Source organism: Gouania willdenowi, chromosome 22 (assembly GCF_900634775.1).
Source record: "Gouania willdenowi chromosome 22, fGouWil2.1, whole genome shotgun sequence".
Lineage (NCBI taxonomy): Eukaryota > Metazoa > Chordata > Actinopteri > Blenniiformes > Gobiesocidae > Gouania > Gouania willdenowi.
In genome coordinates, this window is record NC_041065.1 from 6,967,732 (window position 1) to 6,988,056 (window position 20,325).

Consider the following 20,325-nt stretch of genomic DNA (forward strand, 5'->3'; position numbering starts at 1 on the left):
CCAGGAACGGGATCTTTGAAATTGGCCTAAATTTCTCATGTTCTGTTGGGTCCAAGCTGGGTTTTTTCAATCACACCAGCTGAAAGAGAAATGTTAAACATTTGTTTAACATGAGTCGATTGATTCCAAAACATTAATAAACAGTATAGCTGGGATGACATCTAGCCGACAGGATGATACATTCATGCTTTTTATGGTAGATAGGACATCCACTCGAGAGACTGACTTAAAGGATGACCAACTATAAGGAGGAGGGTCAACACAGGCTTGACTGCAGGAAGGAGGAGAAGCAATATTGTCTTTTATTTTCCAAACCTTGTCAATAAAAAGTTCATTGCAACCAGCCCTGTATTGTGCAGCAACTGCGGTAACAGCGGGTGAGGCAATAGAACTGATAGTGTCAAAGAGCACTTTAGGATTTCTCTTATTTGAGGCTATCAGCTAGTGAAAATCACTTGATCTAGCCTCCTCTAGTAGATTGTTTAAGGAGGCAACAAGTTCCCTTAGATGGAGTCTATGGACCTCAAGCCTTGAGGAGTGCCACAGACGCTCGATTTTACGACATGATCTCTGTAGGTTCACAATCTTGTCATTAATCCAAGGACAAAACTGTTGACAAGACGCAGTATTAGATTTAACAGGCGCCACTTGATCCAGGATAGTAGTACAGTGCCTATTAAAGCAATGCAGGAATTCATCGATTCAGTTGAGCCCATTAAAAACAGAGGGGTCAAAACTGTCACAGAATCTATCTACTGTTGTCTCTGTGACCCTCCTCTCTACTTAAACGAGAGGAGGGCAGGGCTCAGGATGGACCCCCATGTCAAAGAACACACCACTATGATCGATTAGGTGAACGTCCTCAACACTCCACCTTCAGACCAAGTGAAAAAGATCAGGTCCAAGTATGACCTTTCAAGTGAGTGGGGCCTGAGACATGTTGAATAAAGTTAAAAGATTCTGTCATAGATAAAAGGTCCGTTGCTGTGGTGGTAGAAACATCATTATCAATGTGCAAGTTAAAATCCCCTAGAATTAAACCTTTTCCAGTCTTATGAATAAAAAGTGAGTAAAATCAGTGTTTGTTGTCAACAAACTTAGTATTCTCTGGAGCACAACGCTGTTTACGGAAGCTCTGCCGCGGAAGCCTCCACAGTGTGCACTGCACCGCCCCCCACACAAACCGCCAAGTGTGTGAGGCGCTCGTCTCGGCTACCTGAAGCTGCCGTACTGCAATACATCATGGACCGTACTTAGTTAAGACCAGACAAACCATCCAACAAGGGGAACCGATTCAAGTTCCTCCTTCAGATCCACCCAAAGTTCTACAAACACGGGGACAGAGATGAACCTGTAGCAACGATCTTTTTTTTTAAATCATGTGTTGACAAGACAAAGCTGGTCCCATAAGACTAATGTAACTATTGTGATTATTACACCAAAATATGCTGAATGATTAAATCATCAAGGTTGAACTGGTTTAATTATAGGAAATCAGAAAGATATATTTATCAACCATAACTTTATGTAACTCATGTCAATATGAAATAAACAAGATTCATCAGCAGTAGAAAAACTATTGGAAATTATGTCTAATTTTTTTAGTCAATATCGCCCATCCCTAGCGTCTAACTTGTTAAGCATGTGAGCAGTCGCCTAATTTATGTCCAGCTGTGTGGCGTTGAGACAGGCTACTTCACAACAGAGACAAATAAATGCATTCACTTATGTGTTACCTGGCTGGTGGGCAGGGGAGGAGGGTGTGTTTCAGGCTGCAGCTGTGCACTGTCTGCTGCTACAACGCGCCTCCGTTTGTGTCCGCTCTGCGCGTTCACGTTGACAGAGGTGTGTGCAGGTGGAGGGAATATTAATTGGAGCATTATCATCACACGCTTTTAATCAACGAGCACTTACAGATGATCATGTCAGCATGGGCCACAAAAAAAAGGAAAACTTTCAAAAGGGCACTTGCTTGGTCCAGAGGGAAAAGGGCAGGTGCTTTAGCACCACCTAGTGTCTACCTGTGCACGCCACTGAATCAAGGTGTTTCAAATTAAAAGTGAACTTTCTAATTTTCACGGATTTCAGTAATATTTACAAGCGTTGGGAAAACTCCATGTTCCGTGATTTCTAGACGGCCCAAAAAAAATTACATTACCGCCTCCTTTCCTTCAGCCGGCCTTTATTCACGACTACGCGGTTTTGCTCTACTTACTCGCGGGTGGGCGTGTCAGGAACCTGGGCCTTTATTTTGCTCAGTTACATTTGAATGGTTTTCTATACTGTAAAGGGCACACTAAATGACACCTTTCGTTAATCGGCCTGGCCCGTCACTTTCTAGGAATGTTGCATTGTGGGAGGTAGCGATGTAACAGGTCTGTTTATATTGCGGGAAGTGTACTTTTTCAGTTTGCTCTCAAGGCAAGGCAAATTTATTTGTATAGTGCATTTTATACACAAGGTAACTCAATGTGCTTTACATGATCAAAAAGTACAACAGAAAACATTCAACAGCTTTAAAATCAATAAGAACATTAAACTCAGCAGCAAAAACATTTAAAATCAGCAATAAAACATTTAGAATCATCAATAACAACATTTAGAATCATCAATAACAACATTTAAAATCATCAATAACAACATTTAAAATCATCAACAAACACATGACATCAACAACATGACCAAAAATCTCTCTCTCAATCATATGCAGTAGAGAAAAAAAGTGCCTTTAACTTTGATTTAAAAATGTTCACATTAGATGGTGACTTCAGCTCTGCTGGCAGTTTATTCCACTTCTTTGCAGCATAACAACTAAAAGCAGCATCACCATGTTTACTGTGAACTCTGGTCTCCACTATCTGACCTGTGTCCATAGATCTGAGAGACCTGCTGGGTTCATATCTGACTAACATCTCACTGATGTAATCTGGACCAAACCCAGTCACAGATTTATACACCAGCAGCAGAACTTTAAAGTCTATTCTGAGGCTGACTGGGAGCCAGTGTAAAGACTTTAACAAGAACAGAACCCTGAGGAACCCCACAGGACATTGGTAATTTGTCAGATTCAAAGTTTCCAATGCTTACAATGCTCACTCTCAGTGTGAAGCAGCCTTGTGTATCCACTCTTTTATTAATTAAAGTGCATCATCAAGGTTGTATGTTAGGAGAGGATTAAACGTCAACCTTTCTCCCCACTACCTGCTTCTTGTGCCTCCCTGCACCACTCAGCATGCAGAATTAGCCTAACAGACAGAGCTGTGGTTACCAGCAGAAACAAGCCATGGCTGAGGTTGTCTATATCTGTTCATTGACGGGAGTGATACTCCACTACCACTGAGGATCAGTACCTGATTGTGCTCTAACGAACAGGTAAGTTCTTCATTAGCCACAAGAAAATAGAGGGAACAATCTGGTGGAAATGCAGTTCATGCCATGACACCTGCCCATGTAAGCAGAAATGTAGTAGAGCTCTGAACAAGTACGCTTACAAGCTGCATTGAGACTTTCTGTGAAGGAATTCTGTCGCGACTCAGTCTGATTTCAGATGTAACTTTGGCTTTGCGCCCATTAGTTTAGCCCATTAGCTTAGCCCGCAGATCCCTCTCATAGCAGCTCAGCTTGAAGCGGGTCCTCGCTTACCACAGAATTTTCGTCCGCACAAAAACATTTTAAGTGTGTATCCCGCAACGTCTGGATCACTCTGTCCTTAGTGTCGTTATTTGGCTTCGAGAACGCAAAATAAATGTTTTTTGTGGGTTTTTCTGTTGTTGTTATAGCAACCATTAACTTTACACTCCACCATTGTTCAGAAACTGTAGACCAACAGAACACAATCAACAAACATCCATATCCTGACCAAAATGTTTTTTGTACATATTTTGTTTATTAATAATTGAAACATATTTTTTGCTATAAACACTTCCCTTACCCTTAAAGGGTACCTGTAGTGGAAGTAAGGGACACCAAACATGGAGCAAAGAATGTCTAATTTATCCTTAAAAAAAATAAAAAACTGTAAAAAATTTTAAAGAGTAACCGCCATCACAGCAGGATATCTTCACAAAAACTACTGTTTGTTGTACTAAATGTTTGATGATATTTGTCTTTGTTGTTCACCTAAAAAGTTTAATCATTGATGGATGGAGTAATATGGGTTTGTTAACAATGACTAATGTAAAGGATTAATGTTATAATAAAGCTAACATCATGTATTCACATTTATCTCTGCGGTGGGACTACCTGTAACCACAAAGGCTGGTGTTGACAGAGGGAGAGGATGGAGGTGTGGGCGATGCATCTTTGAGAGCAGGTGATACTTGTGGAGGAGTGGAGGATAGCAGCGACAAGCTCAGAGGATTAGCATCATCAGAGTCTCCTGAGAAAACAAAGTCAGACTTTAGTTAGCCATACGGGTGAGTGCTTTTACCACTGACTCTTTGTATCTCATTCTAATGTGAAGGATTGACTCAGTAGTTCACTTTCTGCTTGAAACCAAGCTGCTATGTGCAAAACATTATTGATGTTTTCTAAAAACTACAACTTTTAATATAGAATAAGACATAGCTTAAAAAAACACTAAATCAGACAAGGGCAACTGGAAGCCCAGAGTCAGATTTTGTGCGGCCCCACAGTAAACACACAAAATGACAGAAAAAACATAAGAAGAGAAATAAAATGCACAAAATGACTCCAAAAACACTGAACGACTTCAAAATACAGAAAAATCACATTTAAAGAAAAATTACAGAAAACCAGAAGAACAGAAAATACTCTAAAAACACAAAACAACAACAATACACAGAATGACAGAAACATATTCATACAAAATGACAAAGAATGAATTAAAAACACAAATCAATGATGAAAACACACAAAACAAGATTAAAACACACACAACAGACAATCCCATCTTTGTGAAGGAAAGGGTTAGTTACTGCCCTCTGCTGAGCACACAGAGAAGTGCATGCCATCAGCCTGTTACTGTGAAAGTAAAGTGAAAATGTGTGGCAGAGCTGCAGTCAGGATCAGCCCAAGCCTTTAAGAGGCCCTAAGCAACTTTCATTTTGTGGCCCTAACCCTGAAGCACAAACTACTGTTAATCAATGCATTCACAACATGATTATCATTCACCTACACTAAATCTCTCACATCCATTATCTACTACATTATCATTTTAATGTCTTAATTTGAGATGTGCTCTTATTAATATTAAAAGTGGCAGTAAATGCAGTTACCATCAAGTATCTTTTATTTGCTTTTGTTTTGCAAACTGGAAATTTCAAAAGTACAGAAACGAGAGAAGCTGCACGAGTGAGTTGAAGAAATCAAGTGACAAATTTTAGAAAAACAAAAGCGACCATGGAGATGGAGGTGAAGAAGACATTAAGGGTTAGATTCACTAATATCCTAAATCCCTTGGTGACGCAGTTTCCTCACCTGCTGTGAGGAATTCACTAAGATTGCAGCAAGGCAAGGCAAATTTATCTGTATAGCGCATTTCATACACAAGGCAACTCATTGTGCTTTACATGATCAAAAGGTGCAACGGAAAACATTCAACAGCTTAAAATCAATAAGAACATTTAAGTCGGCAAAAACATTTAAAATCATCAGTAAAATAATTTAAAATCGTCAACAAAACATTACATCAACAATCATACCCAGTAGAGAAAAAGAGTGCCTTTAACATTGATTTAAAAATGTTCACATTGGATGCAATGACAGAAATGTTCTCATTGGATGCAATGATTAGTGCACGTGCAGAAGTGGTGGAGACCGCCCTATTTAAATTAGCGTTTTGTACGTGTTATGTTGAACATAGAGCGTGAAGGAGAGCTGAGTCACAAAAGCCAAAAAATAAAAAATGAAGTAGCAGAATTGGAAGTGTTAGTCGAGGAAGCTAATAAAAAAAATGGATGAATTACTGCAAAGACATAGACAGATAGATACATTTGTTATTCATCCCGCAGTGGGGAAATGCGTGCGGCTGATGCACGTGTGTGTGTGTGTGTGTGTGTGTGTGTGAGAGTGAGAGATGTGTGCGGGTGCCTATGGGTAGAGTCTGACATGGCGACCAGGCTGCGTCGGGTCGCTGCAATATAAACTTATGTGTATAAAGCTGCACTATAAACTTGTTTTTATAGTGCAGCCAGATAATAAAGTGCAGCTCAACAACAACAAAACGGCCTGTTCTTCCTACGCAATACCATCTTTAACAAGTCTGAGGTGTACGGGAGTGATCCCCAGAGGAGAAGCAGCCTCCGCTGTGTCCCCCCAGCTACGATGGGGTGACAAATCAGGAAAGAATATTGAGAAAGAAATATAAATGTGATCATATGATTAAAAACATTTAAACATCCACATACCTGATAGTGCAAATGTTTGTTCCACAATACCAACTTTCACCATCTGAATAATAAAACAAAGAGAAAAAATATGAGCCCTGAACATTCAAACAGATGATATGTATTAACTTATTATTGTTAACCTCCAGCCTCTTTTCTCCAAAAATCACATACCCACATCAAATAACATTTTTCAAAGCTTCTACAAGACCTATTAGGCATTTTTTTAGTGGTTACAGTTGATGTAAAATTTTTGGAAATATATATCACTGAGTGACAAATCATGTTTTAAATACAGAAAACTGTAGTCCACCTAAAAAAACCCAGAGTTTTACATCAAATATAAAGCCAATTCTAAATAGGGAAGGCTACAAAGGCAGGAATTATTGAACTAATGAATTGACTTCAACTGCAGCAAGTTTGGTGATGATAATTAACATTAGGCCAAAGAGACACGTTTTAGTAAAAAAAAAAAAAAAAAAAAAAAGAGTTTAGACGGAAGCCCAGTTTACCACAATCAGGGTTGGGGTCAATTCAATTTTTCAGTTACAATTACGGTTTCAATTATCCATGTTTATTTACAATTAAATTATGATTACAGTGACCAGGATCTTTTCTTATCCTCAGATCCTCAGGCAATTACAATTACGTTCTCAATTACTAGAGTTCAATTAAAATGTATCACAATTACTGAGCCTTAAATAAATAACCTAATAAAAGTTCACCTTCCTCTTGTGTTAGCTTTCTGTTGGCATCTCTTATGAAAATGGGTCCTAAATCAGCTGTAAAACATACTAAAAACATCTATCATCTAATTTCTTTCCCATCTATTGAGGACCTTGTTAGGCTTCCTAATCAATGAAAATATAGGTTTTCATATTTTTGGTGTGGGCGTCTGAGCCTTTTTTGTGTCAGTAAGTATACCCATAAATCATTTTTTTAAAATGGTAATATGTTGGAAAGCTGGATAAGCTTTCCAACAATAATTGTTACATATGTGTAGAACTGTAACATGGTTCCCCAGTTTTGCGTTAAATTATAATTGACAATTTTTATAGAATTTTCATGGTAATTAGTATTACAAAGTCAATTATCTAAACTCAATTACAATTTAATTCCAATTCCAACAGTAACATAATTTTAAAATTACAATTAATTAATTATCAGTTACACAATTACAATTATAATTGACCCCAACACTGACCACAACTGTGCCAAATGTTTCTGTGTAACTGTAATATGTCAGTCAAATTGATTCCAATCATTTTTAGTCTTATTTTTGACAACTAGATGTTGCAATTTGGATTGAAATAAACACATATTATCCATTTTTATCCAAGTTTGTGCTGTGCCATGCGTAATACAATTTTCCCCACCACTCTATGAAGCATGGGTCTAATTCAGCAATGCTTTGACCAATCAGAATGCTTGACACAGCGTTGTAAATCTGAGAACCTGTAAAAATGTGTGATATCAAACACTATGGGACCGGGCTTTAGCCCTGGCCAATCAGAGCTGGATGAAGGAGGGCCTGGCCATTTTACGCACAACCGCTATGCGCTCATTGGAAGGATTTGTCGACTGAGAAATGCCAGGATGTCAATAATGGCGGTATCAATCTGACGACATGATTTGGATTGATCAAAATATGGAGTTTTATGCATATTGGAGCAACTGTTGAAAAGAAAAAAACATTGCTGACATTTGCTGCTGTGTATTTTCTGATTTTGTGGCATTGTTTTGGTCTGTAACATACCCGACTGGTATATTAGTGGATTTTCCTCTGCCTGTAGTTTCATGTAGTATCTTGCAATAGAGCTCTGTGTTTATTTTGTGACTCACAGCAGTGGGAAAAGCCAAGTTTTCCCACTTGTCGACTTTTCCCTCTTTGAATACAAGGGCCTGGTGTGTGTGCTATGATCTTTTGTTCTGAATGTTGGCTGGCTACAGTTTTAGCAGGAGGCAGGAGCTGCCCTCGTGGGTGGGTCCGGTAGAGTTGTAGAGAGTAACTAAACCCCAAAATCACTTCTTTTTCTGCTGAGAATAAATGTATTTGGTATGAAATAGTGCTGTTGATTGATTCTGGTTCAACTCACAACATTTTAGTCAAAGTATTTCAATTTTGTCGTATTTTGTTGTAAAATGTCGGAGTGATTGCCCTCTATGGGTTGAAATCCAGCTATTACAATTTAATTTTGTTATTGGCTGAGAAGGAGATTCTGTGACGTCATTGGACCATTGTGCCTCACAAGCCCCGCCCCTCCTATTAAAACTAGCATCTGTGGACTCTACAATCCGAGTAGGTTGGACTGAGATAATTGATTAATTTGTTTTAATTATAATATAATTTATTTATTTTTCAATTTCCAACAGCCTACAGTACCTAGAAGTTTGAAAGTGTCAGCATTTTTTGTGTTTTTCATAGCCCAAATGAGAGACTAAACACCGCTATTTCCTGGTATGGCAGAGACGCTGCAGACTCCTGTATTACAGGGAAGGAGGACACACCTCTCCCGAAGGTACACTACTGCTCTGCCTTTAGCCCCATATCATGTGAACGGATGTTTGCGCATGCGCAGTCAGTTCCCCACAGACCCACTATGAAAACCATTTATGCAAAACGGCAAATCGCTACCCTGCCTTTGGACGTAACCGTGCTATGCTAAATCCTATACTTACTTTCACAGTGCATTAGTGAATAGATATCGCGTGGCCGCTGCTTCATTCTCTATCTAGTGGGCGGGATATCGCCCAGGATTACACTACAGGTAGGATGACCGCGATTGAGAGAATAAACATAGTTTCACAACTTTCTTTTGAGGAAACACGACAGCTTTTAAAAGATGGGAGACCAACACCTGAGCTACCAGACCTTTAGCAAAGGAAAGGTCAAAAAAGTGTGCAGACTTTCCAAAGTGAATGGTACAAAAGGAAGGATTGGCTTTGTGGATGCGCCTCACTGTTCTGTTCTGCTTCCCGTGTTTGCTGTTTGGCGGCCGTGGCATCACCAACAAGGTCTGGACAAATGCGAGATACTGCGATTTGAACAACTTGCCCTGTGCCATAGCCAAACATAAAAAATCAGTGATCCACATACAGAGCCAGATTGCTCTGAAAACATTTGGCCAGAGCAACTGAGAAACTACACGTTTGGTGTACAGGACAAGTTTAACTGTGCACACAAGTTGGTAGCGCAAACCCATGATGGCGCAACAGTTATGGCATCCCAGCTAAATGGTGTGCAGGCAAAAATCAGAGAAAAGGTCCCGGAAGCAATGTTTACTCACTGCTACGGTCATAATCTGAACCTCGTCCTTTCACAGTCTGCACAGATGATCCCTGAGTGTAAAGTATTTTTTAAGACTGTGGCGGGCCTCACTGCTTATTTTAGCAAGTCTACAAAATGCAGCAAGCTGCTTGATGAAGTGGTGAAATGGCGCATTCCACGTGCAGCAGCTACCAGATGGAACTCAAACTCCAGCCTTGTTCAAACCATCATTTTTAAAGCTTTGTGAGGTGTTCAAACTTATTCAGGAAAATCCTGATGAATGGGATGGACAAGCTCTAGCTATGGCCTCTGGATTCAGTCTCTGGCTCTCTAAAGCACGATATTCACGGAGACAGATGCATTGTTCCATGTTCTCCAGGCCAAGGTGATGGACATAGGATTCTGCTGCCTTTGTGTCAGCGACACCATGAAAGCCTTAACAACCAGCGCGAGTCATTTGACACATTTCATGATCATTTTCAGGAGCAGTGTAGAGCTCTGAACTTGACTGACAACCACACATGCAGCAAGCAGCCGGCCCCAGAGGAGAAACAAAAGTTGTTTCACAGCATCCTGGACAACACCAGCTTGCAAATGGAGGCACGATTTAAGATCCTTGGAGAGCTTGATTCTCTGACTTTAGTTGACTGTAAACAGTTTGATGATCTGTCAGTCCAATTTGATGATGCAAAACTGCACAGGCTGAGTAAATATGGCAAGCATTTTGATTTTGAGAGACTAAAAGCCGACCTCATCGGATTATATAGCTCACAGGTGATCAAAAACAAATCACCTCAACAACTGCTGGCTTTCCTGGTTGAAAATGACCTTGAACAGACTGTTCCAGAGGCAACGAAACTGCTGAAGTTGGTGGAGAGGTCATTTTCTGCTTTAAAATACATCAAAACCTACAGCTGCAACAGGACAGAGCAAAGAGGACTTTCATCGCTGGCTCTCATATCCATTGAGAAAAAGAGACTAAATAAAGTAAGTGTGAAGTTTAATATCTCTCTCTCTCATGTGATTACATTGGTGGTCATTGTATAAGCTAAATGGTGTGTGTATATGGTAAAATATGGTGTTTTACGGATCTGAAATTTCTATTATTAGCTAATGTCAGGATAACATGTGAATAGCATGACTTAAGAGGAAGAGGTGCGTATTGTTGTAAAGGTTTTGGCTGTTTGGTGAATTTGGGGTGCAGATGTGGTTTCAGCACCGCAGACAGCTCCACCGTCCGAGTTGTTGTCATCATTTTCTCCGTGTTTCTGTGTTTCCAACACAAACAACGGATGCGCTGCCGTATATCTTGTTGGCAGAGTATGGAGGCTGCTATTGAATATTTGTTTGTTTCTTTAATGGTGTTTTACAATGTTGATTTTGTTAGATTAACTCTTGCCAGCTGAAACATATGAAATTGTCATTGGTGGTCTCGATTTGCAACGCCCTGCCTACCCAACCCTAGTGCTCACGGCACATCCCTGATAGAGAGGAATAGTGAGTATTGAGTAGCTAGTTAGCATAGTATAGACTGGGCGTGTCTTAACTGGTCCAGGAGCTCCACCCACAATAAATGCATTTTTTGAATTTGAAAATCAGCAAAAACCTGGGGGTTCCTCTTTAATCAAATATGATGACCTACCCCAATAAACGGGATGAACTTCTGACAGGAATCCTCATCAGGGCTGTGGAGAGAATGGAGAGGTTCAGAGGTCATGTGACACACATCAAATAATAGAAGTGAATGTTTCTAAACTAGATCTAAAGCAACTACTGCAAATGCTACAAGCTTAGCTGTGTATCAGAACAGAATCTTCATCCACTGGATGAATCGTTTAAATCTCATCACTTCTTCCTGTGACTTTAGATTGTGCTTATTTCTCAGATTTGCACATCTGGACAGTTGCTGCTTTACATATAAATCATGCAAAGTCCAACAGTCGGGTTTGCAACGGATCTGCTTCCCAAATGTAGGACTAGCTTTGAAGCTCTGCGTAGGAAAACATGCAAAGGTAGAGCAGGGGCTTCAGTTAGATCCACACCACACTTTACACGCAAACTTTGTGATTTATCAGAATAAACGTAGTGTTAACTCTGACCCTGGTTCACAAACAGTTTTAGAGACGTGAGGAAAAGACGGCGTCGGTGGTGAGATGGTTAAAAGCCAGATTCATCTCATCCATTTAATGTAGTGGTTCCCAACCTATTTTGATATCACAAATCACCCAGAGATGTTTTTGTTCCTAAAATTAGTTTTTGGTCATGTTTATTAAAGTATGTTACAAATACTGAGTAGCTAGGATTAGTGCACAAAGTGACAAGTGCCCCACCATTTTTAAACTGTATTCTATTTGAACTAGATTTATATTTGAGAAAGTTTAGGTATATATATACAGTTATTTGATATTTATTGTGTGATGTGTATTTGAAAAAGAATAATATTTCAAAAAATTTTAAATATAATTTCAATCTATTTTTTACCTAAGGTTTTTTTTCCCCCAATTAATAGACATTTCATGCGAGCCCCATTTTAATTCCAGGCAACCGCACATGGGGTCATGACCCCAAGGTTGAAAAACACTGATTTAATGTGTTCACATATCAGAGTTAAAGATCACAATAATCATACATATCAAGCCTGCATCATTATAGATGTGTTCCTTTAGCTAGCCGTTAACGCCACGTATACTAATGTGTTCATATTAAGGCTCCCAGTAAAAATTAATGTATGTAGGCCTACACTGTAAAAATGATTCCTTTACCCTGATGCCAGGGTTGTTGTCAATTACATTTTCAAATGACAAATATGTATTCTATTATCCATGTTCAATTACAACTCAATGATGATTACATTGACCTGCTATTTCCCTCCCCACTTACATTTACAATTATTATTTCACTTATTAAATCACTGACTTGCTTTTCATTTATTAGTGATGCCACTGCTGTGACCTCCAAACATATAATATACTGTTTCTGACTTTGATAACAGCTCTAATTTGTTCTCACATACCTTTTCCTTTCTGCTATGATGGAACGTAAAATAATAAGCTTGGTTAGATAAATCAAAATTTTTTGGGTGCAGCCCATTTTTAGTTTGGATTCTACACGTTTAATAAATGAGGCCCCTGATCAAACAGGCATTCAGCAGACTGTAGGTCCACCAGGGAGAAACAACCCAGAAGTCAATGAGAAGAAAGAGCACCAACCAAAAAGCATAGCCTCTCTGAGTCAATGCACTTCCTGCTTGAGTCGGTGCATTGCTACGCTAACAAACCAAATGCAGAATGAACTATTTTCCATGAAGCACACCGGAAAATAGGCTGAATGCACTTCTACATGAAAGTTCTGGAAGGTGTAAAGGTCTTTGACAGCATTAGAGGTTGCTGCTCTTGCCTTGAGGAAACTGCCATCGCCCCCCCAGGGAGGAGACAGAGAGACTACAGAAGGGGAGAGACAGAAAGGACACCCACACATCATACACCATCAGTCTCATAGCAAAGCAGGCAGAGTTCTGATATGCGAGTGTGTTCACATTATTGGAAGTTAGCATCAAATAATATGTTGCGGTTTCATTGTTTTAGACAACTTTGTTTAGGAAATTGACTTTGATCTCCTAACATGTTTCAACTGCCAGTCTTTCTCAGAGGCTTCTGATGATCCCTTTGATGTGTCCTTAAAAGTTATTTCAGGGCGTGGCCAACTTGACAGTTCTGTCAGGCTGGCCACGCCCCCTGTCGCCCAATGGTCTCTAGAGAAGAAAGTCCCTGGCGTGGGAGAACAAGAATGTTCTGTCATCCCCGTTGATGTTAAAGCTCCGCCCTACTAATCTCGATGGCCACCTTGATCCAGCGTTTGTGTTTGTTTCCTTCTGTCCCATTTATTGTTACATTGTCCGAGTCTACGACGTAATTCTGTCTTTTGCTGACATTCTGTCTGATATTGCAGATGAGTTTTTCCTGTTGTTGCCTTTTCTTTCCCTATTCTTGTGAGTCTTCCTGCTGTCTCCTTTTCACACTCCCTCCGATGCTTGTTGTTCCTTGAAATAAACATTCTTCCAGTTTCTTCTACTGTATGTATGAGTTTTGGCATGACATTCATGGGGTTTAATATATAACGCTGCAATTTTTGTCTTGTTCTTTTTTGTCTTTAGGGTGAACTAGCAGCTGTCTGAGTTTGGTGTGTTGGTTTTATGGCCGAGTTCATTGCATGTTTTTTCATAGCTCGTTGCTTTTGTATTATTATCACATCTTTGTACGTGTTTTGTTTTACTTTCTTTCGGTTTGTTGTCCCTGTTTTTGACCTGTTGTTTTCCCTTATTGATATTTATACTCCAGAGACCATCGGGCGACAGGGGGCATGGTCAGCCTGACAGAACTGTCAAGTTGGCCACACCCAAAAAAAACCATTAGGACACCTGAAAGCGATCATGAAAGCTGAAGAAGACTGACAGGTGGCAGTTGAAACATGTCAAGAGATCAAAGTAAGTGTCAGAGTAAATTTCATGAATAAAGTTGTCTGAATGAATGAAACCTTAACATTTTGTTGCTGGAATTAGGATGAAATAATGTGTATAATGCCATTAGTTCAGATACATGCATGGAAATATGTGTACATGGGCGAAATATTGGTGGGAATGAGTCAAAACTGTCCAAAAGTTAGTATAATCGGCCTCCTTGGATCCCCTCGGGTACTGGGCGCACAGGCATGTTTGGGGCCTCAGGAGACCTTATCTTTTAAGCCCACACTCACCCCCCTTCTTCACTCCTCTCTTCACAGTTGGGGCGGTTGGATGTTATTACCCCTAATATTCTCTCTACATGTAACTACACTACACAATAGTAGCATCACATCAAACCAACTGCACACTCATTCTTCTTGGTCCTGCCCTCCCTAACTCCTTCACCCTCACTCAAGTGTAACACAGCCCTCTCTTTTTATTTTTTTGTAAAGTTGAGCCTAACCTTCCTTACAGAGAGTAATACTCCAAACATATTTTATTTTTTCCAGAATATAAAATGCATAGTTGTCGCAAAAAAATTGGACTACACCTAATGTTAACCTATGACGACACGGAAACAAAAAACACGGGCGAAGTGATGAAATAAATCCCTAAAAAAAGCACATAAAAAGATAAGGGTGTGTATTTCACCTCATCTCATATTAAGCTGGACTGAACCTCACAAATAGCACAAAATGGTCAACAGTAAAATGAACTGATGAAGATGCAACAAACAGAAAAGGAAAAGTGAGTGTCCGACTGGTCTTCTGCCACTTTAACTGCAATAGTTTCCTTTGAACCTATGAACCAGATTTAAGTTTTCATGCTTTGATAAGAAAGCATGTGAACCAGTTATTATTTTAATTTGTTTCCCCAATTTGCCCTAAAGGGATACTCTACTGTTTTTACAAATTTGGCCTAAAATCTTTGAAATGTATTTATTAGAAGATATATGCCGAACAAACACACTTTTATGTACCATATCAATTGTATTGATGGGAATACTTTACAGTTTTAGAGCCTGTGTTCCGCCATCTTGAAATCACATGATTGATGATGTCACACGGTCCCTCTACCTGTAAACAGCCCATTGTTTACTATTGGAGTGAAGCATTCAGCCTGCTTTAACATAAATTAGCAGCTTTTTCAGTCAAAATGATAACTTGTGCTGCTTTGGGTTGCTCAAAAATAATCAGGAAAATTTAAAGGTGTTGATGTAAACCTCTTTCGTGTACCAAAAGAGGATAAAAACTAAATCTGTGACTGCAGTGGACAACAGTTCCAACTCTGGGCTTTGTTAGTAGACAATGAGACCGAGAAGAAGAGCTCTCCTAAAGGACCTTTACTCTCCCTTGAATAGTGTGCTGCTGATAATCTGATGGCTGAAGTTAGAGAGTAATCACGGACTGTTGAAGAGTTTGTGTCTTCAACTGTCCGCTACTACTAAAGATCATTACTCGCTATCTTCACCAATCACAGCGTCAGCTGAACTATCTAGATTTTGCACGTTTCCAAGGGGAATTGAAACACAGCTATTGTTTACTACCAAACAACACAGTTGGAACTGTCACCTCCTGCGGTCACCAATTTTTTTTATCCAAAATGATGTTTTCTCAGTGTGTTGAAGCTGCTTTAGGCCATACTAAAAAAATTTGTTGTTCTTTTAAAGTTTCCAGCTGCAATGTTAAAAATCACTTCAGAGGGCCCAAACTGATGTTTTCTCAGTTCGTATGGCTGTTTAAGGCCATACTAAAAAATTAAGTTGTTCTCTTAAAGTTTCAAGTTGCAATGTTAAAAATCACTTCAGAGGGCCCAAACTGATGTTTTCTCAATCTTTTGAAGCTGTTTTTATCTAGTGACAACTGTTTTTTATCCTCTTTCAAAAGAGGATTACATTGACGACTTTAAACTTTTCCTGATTATTTTCCTGATTATTATATCAGCGCGAGTTGTGATTTTGAATGAAAAAGCTGGTAAATGATCTACAAAGAAGGCTGAATGCTTCACTCCAATAAAAAACAATGGGATGTTTACAGGCAGTGGGGCCGTGTAACATCATCATTCACGTGATTTCAAGATGGTGGAACACTGGCTATAAACATTTTTAAAAGACAATTCAATGAATATGATGCATTGTAATATATTTTGTCAGGCTTAGATCTTCTAGTAAGTACATTTCAAAGATTTTAGGCCAAACTTCTAAAAACAGTGGAGTATCCCTTTAATATCAACACAAGAGGGGTGCTCACTAAAATTACTCAATATCAAATTCTACTCATACGTAAACAGTTAAATTAACCGAGTGTTTGCATGTTCTCCCTGCCCCATGTGATAGCCCTACTCCTCTTCAAGTGTAAATACTTACTATATTTATATCTGAATATGGGTCAAAATGATACATTAAATATATCTGCCACCTTAAGTTTTACCAAAACAGGAAATTAACAGTCTGTAATGTGAACTCATGTTTGCAGTAGTTATGAAATTCTGTTCTTTGTTAGCATCTTTGTTAGCATCCGACCTCTGCTTTCCAGGTCGCATATAAATGTTGTTCATATGTTATCAATCCGGTTCTTTCTAAACACCCTGTGCCGTGTGTTTATAATTCGTGTCTTGAAGACACTGGCCTAATATTTCTTGGCAGCAGTTGAAGTGGCGAGCAGATCCAGGAGAGAGATGGAGATGAAAAGTGTGAGACAGGCTCAGAAGACGCGGGACAGCGAGCTACAGGAGAAGCACAGTACCTGACTGCAAAATCAAAATGAAAGCTCTTTTTCCTTCAAAGAAAGAACAGAAAACATACAACACAAAAATAAAAACATGTTATGTTAGAACGCACACAATGATGGCAGGACATCACACACAATACACAAAGTTAAACATGAACACTTTTTAAAGGTAGTGCATTAGAGTTTGGTTCATATGTTTGGTCATATATCAACATGACTTTTCATTCTACTCTTATTTTTCTGCATTAAATAGGTCCACACACGTTCAAGTAGCATTAGACTTATGATGTAAAATCCTACAGGTTCTATATAGTAGGGTGTTGGTTAGAGTTCATTAGTGTTGTTGCGTTCAAGATTAAAGCGCTGCTGCAGGCGTTAGCATGTCCCCAGTGGATGTGGGTTTGTTTTTATCGTAAATAGAGTTTAACATGACAAAATGTAGGAATGCTAATATACACATTTTAATGTATAAATTACAAGCTCAAATTAAATTAAATATGAAATCTGACATTTCTATTGTTTGACCTAGTAAACATGTCTCATCTAATTAACCAATACATGTTTCTTTGTCCTCAGGTACCCCAGGAGAACACATTCACTGTCTCCATGAATCCTACCTCTTCTGTTTGTAGGTGAGCATGGCCTCTGCAATGGGCAGCTGATGGGCTCCGTTGGCTCCCGCCATGTACTGGGTCACTCTGGACGCCACGTCAGGGTTCTCCTGGGCTGCACAGGAGAGCACGGCTCAGTTCTACACTCAATCCTTACAGTGGCTTTATGGCTAATATTGTCCAAATGATGAGAGCCCACCGACAACAGGAGCCTCTGCTTTGTGAAACAACTCCCTCCAAGCAGTGTCCTGGAACAGACTGTTGTAGCGATAGTCGATGGTGCCCAGATATTTGGAGACTGGATGCACGCCTACAAAAAGCCAACGGCATGCTTAAAATCAAATTAACCTTCTTTATATAAGAAATGAGCAACAGGAAACTGACAAAATGACACAAAAAAACATAAAAATACTGAAAATATGAACTACAATGCACAAAAATAACAGAAACATTTACAAAATGCACACAATTACTCAAAAAACACACAAGACGATTACTGAAATAGTAAATGAAACCCCAACACAAATACAAAAATATACTCCAACTCGATTATTTGGCATTTTCTGAAGAAAATGCAAGTAAGGATGCATAGCTAAAACATCTTTTTGGCTGCTGGGGGGGAAAAAAACAAAAAGAACTTGACCTCCATCAATCAGTAATCACGATGTAACTGTAACTATGTAACTCAGCAACTGTGTAACTAAGTAACTAACTGTAACTGTAAATAAGCAAACATAACTAGGGGTGTCCCGATACAATATTGATATCGTATATCAATCCGATATCAGCCAGAAAACTAATATCGGATTTTATCGGACTGCATCTAAAATCTCTGATATAAGTGCTCCAATGAGCAGAACGTTTTTTTTTGGTGAAGACTAAGAGCAATGACCACATTGTTGTGGGCACAGTTAGTGAAACCGGAGCGGTGAACTCTTAACTTTGAGCAGTGGACAGTGGACAATATTGTGTTGTTGTTTTTGTCCCCGCCCTCATTTTTTCCCACCATATACTGACAGTAATTGTTTTTATTGGATTTATTTAAATTATTTTTCAGGGTCTTATAATTTATTTTTTATATATTTTATTCAATTATAGAATACTGAGATATTATGTTGAAGGTTAAAATTTATGTAACCAATTAGTCAATAATAAATGGGTCAGTTTTTCTCATCCCTACTGTTGCTGACTATTGTTCTCTGTTTGAGTGACATCACTTGATCAAGACTTTTCTAACATTCCACACTACAAAATAAGTAATAAAAGTATGTATAATTCGCGCTGACATTGTATCGGATTGATATCTGCCAATACTCAAGGCTGCAATATCGGTATCGTATCGGAAGTGAAAAGGTTATATAGGCACATCTCTAAATATATCTAAGTAAATGTAACAATGTAACCAAGTAATGTAACTATCTAGTAACTAACTATTTAACTTAGTAACTGTAACTGCATAACTTAGTAATGGTAAATAAGTCAATATAACTAAGTAACTCTAACCATCTAACTGTATTTGTAACTATGCGACTAAGTAACTAAGTACAGTATAACTGTAACTGAGTAACTGTAACTGAAACTAAGTAAATAACTGTAACTAAGTAACTAACTGTAACTGAAACTGAATTGCCCCTTGGGTGATTGTAACAAAGTAATTAACTGTAACTGGGAAACTGTAACAAAACTGTAACAAAGTAACTGACTGTAACAAGGGAACTAACTGTAACTATGTAACTATAACATGTAACTGGAACTAAGTAACAACTAATGATGACAAACATTGCTTATCTCTGCTTTAAGTGAATGAAAAAAACAGAATATAAATGTATTAACATTAGAATGACGATGACGACTCATCACCCATAACTGATACTAAAGAGACACGAAACAGAAGCTCTGAGCTCATGACGAGGAACCTCATGTAGCTGATGATACTAAACAGAAGTTCTGAGGTCTCACTAACCCAGAGGGATGATGAGGAACCTCATGTAACTGAGCCAGTCTGGAGTCTTAGAGGAAAGGTGGTCCACAAAAAGCCTGAGGATGGCACTGAGGTAGTGCTGAGCTCCAGCCACAGCAATCTTCATGGGAATGGGCGTCTGAGAGTTACAATTGCAACTACAAATAAAAAAAGTCATAGAAAATAAATCAATTAATCAATGCTGTATGAATCAATGCGTCACATTGATCCATAAAATATATATAAACATACATATACAGTGGGGAAAATAAGTATTCGATATGCTGCCGATTTTGCAAGTCAGAAGTCTCCTGATAGTTCTTGACCGGGTTTGTGCAGCGATTTGGGTTTGTGCAGCGATTCTGGCCCACTCCTCAAGACAGATCTTGGCAACACAGAGGTTCGTCTTGAGTTTCTTCTATTTTCTAATAATAGCTCCAATAGTCTTTGCCTTCTCACCAAGCTACTCGCCTATTGTCCTGTAGCCCATCCCAGCCTTGTGCAGGTCTACATTTTTTTCTCTGGTGTCCTGAGACAGCTCTTTGGTCTTGGCCATGTTGGAGTGGTTGAAGTCTGATTCATTGAGTGTGTGGACAGGTGTCTTTTACACAGGTAAAAGGTTCAAACTGGTGCAGTTAATATGGGTAATGAATGGAAAATAATAGGGCTTCTTAAAGAAAAACTAACATGTTTGTGGAAGCCCGAATTATTGCTGGTTGGTAGGTGATCAAATACTTATTTTATGCAATAAAATGCAAATTAGTTATTTAAAAATCATGCAATGTGTTTTTGTATTTTTTTTAGATTCTATTTCCCACATTTGAAGTGTACCTACAATGAAAAATACAGACCTCTCCAGTTTTAAGAAGTAAGGAAACTTGCAAAATTGGCAGTGTATCAAATACCTAT

General features: G+C 38.9%; 1 protein-coding gene across 1 annotated transcript in view; it reads right to left on the reverse strand.

Moving 5' to 3' along the window:
- The window catches only part of pacs2 (phosphofurin acidic cluster sorting protein 2), a 91,103-nt gene that overhangs the window by 4,605 nt on the left and 66,173 nt on the right, over nt 1-20,325 (reverse strand). Inside the window, 7 exon segments of the mRNA XM_028437500.1 lie at nt 4,243-4,378; nt 6,369-6,411; nt 11,258-11,300; nt 16,861-16,893; nt 17,463-17,571; nt 17,656-17,766; nt 19,420-19,574. Coding sequence (XP_028293301.1) covers nt 4,243-4,378; nt 6,369-6,411; nt 11,258-11,300; nt 16,861-16,893; nt 17,463-17,571; nt 17,656-17,766; nt 19,420-19,574 — 630 coding nt within the window.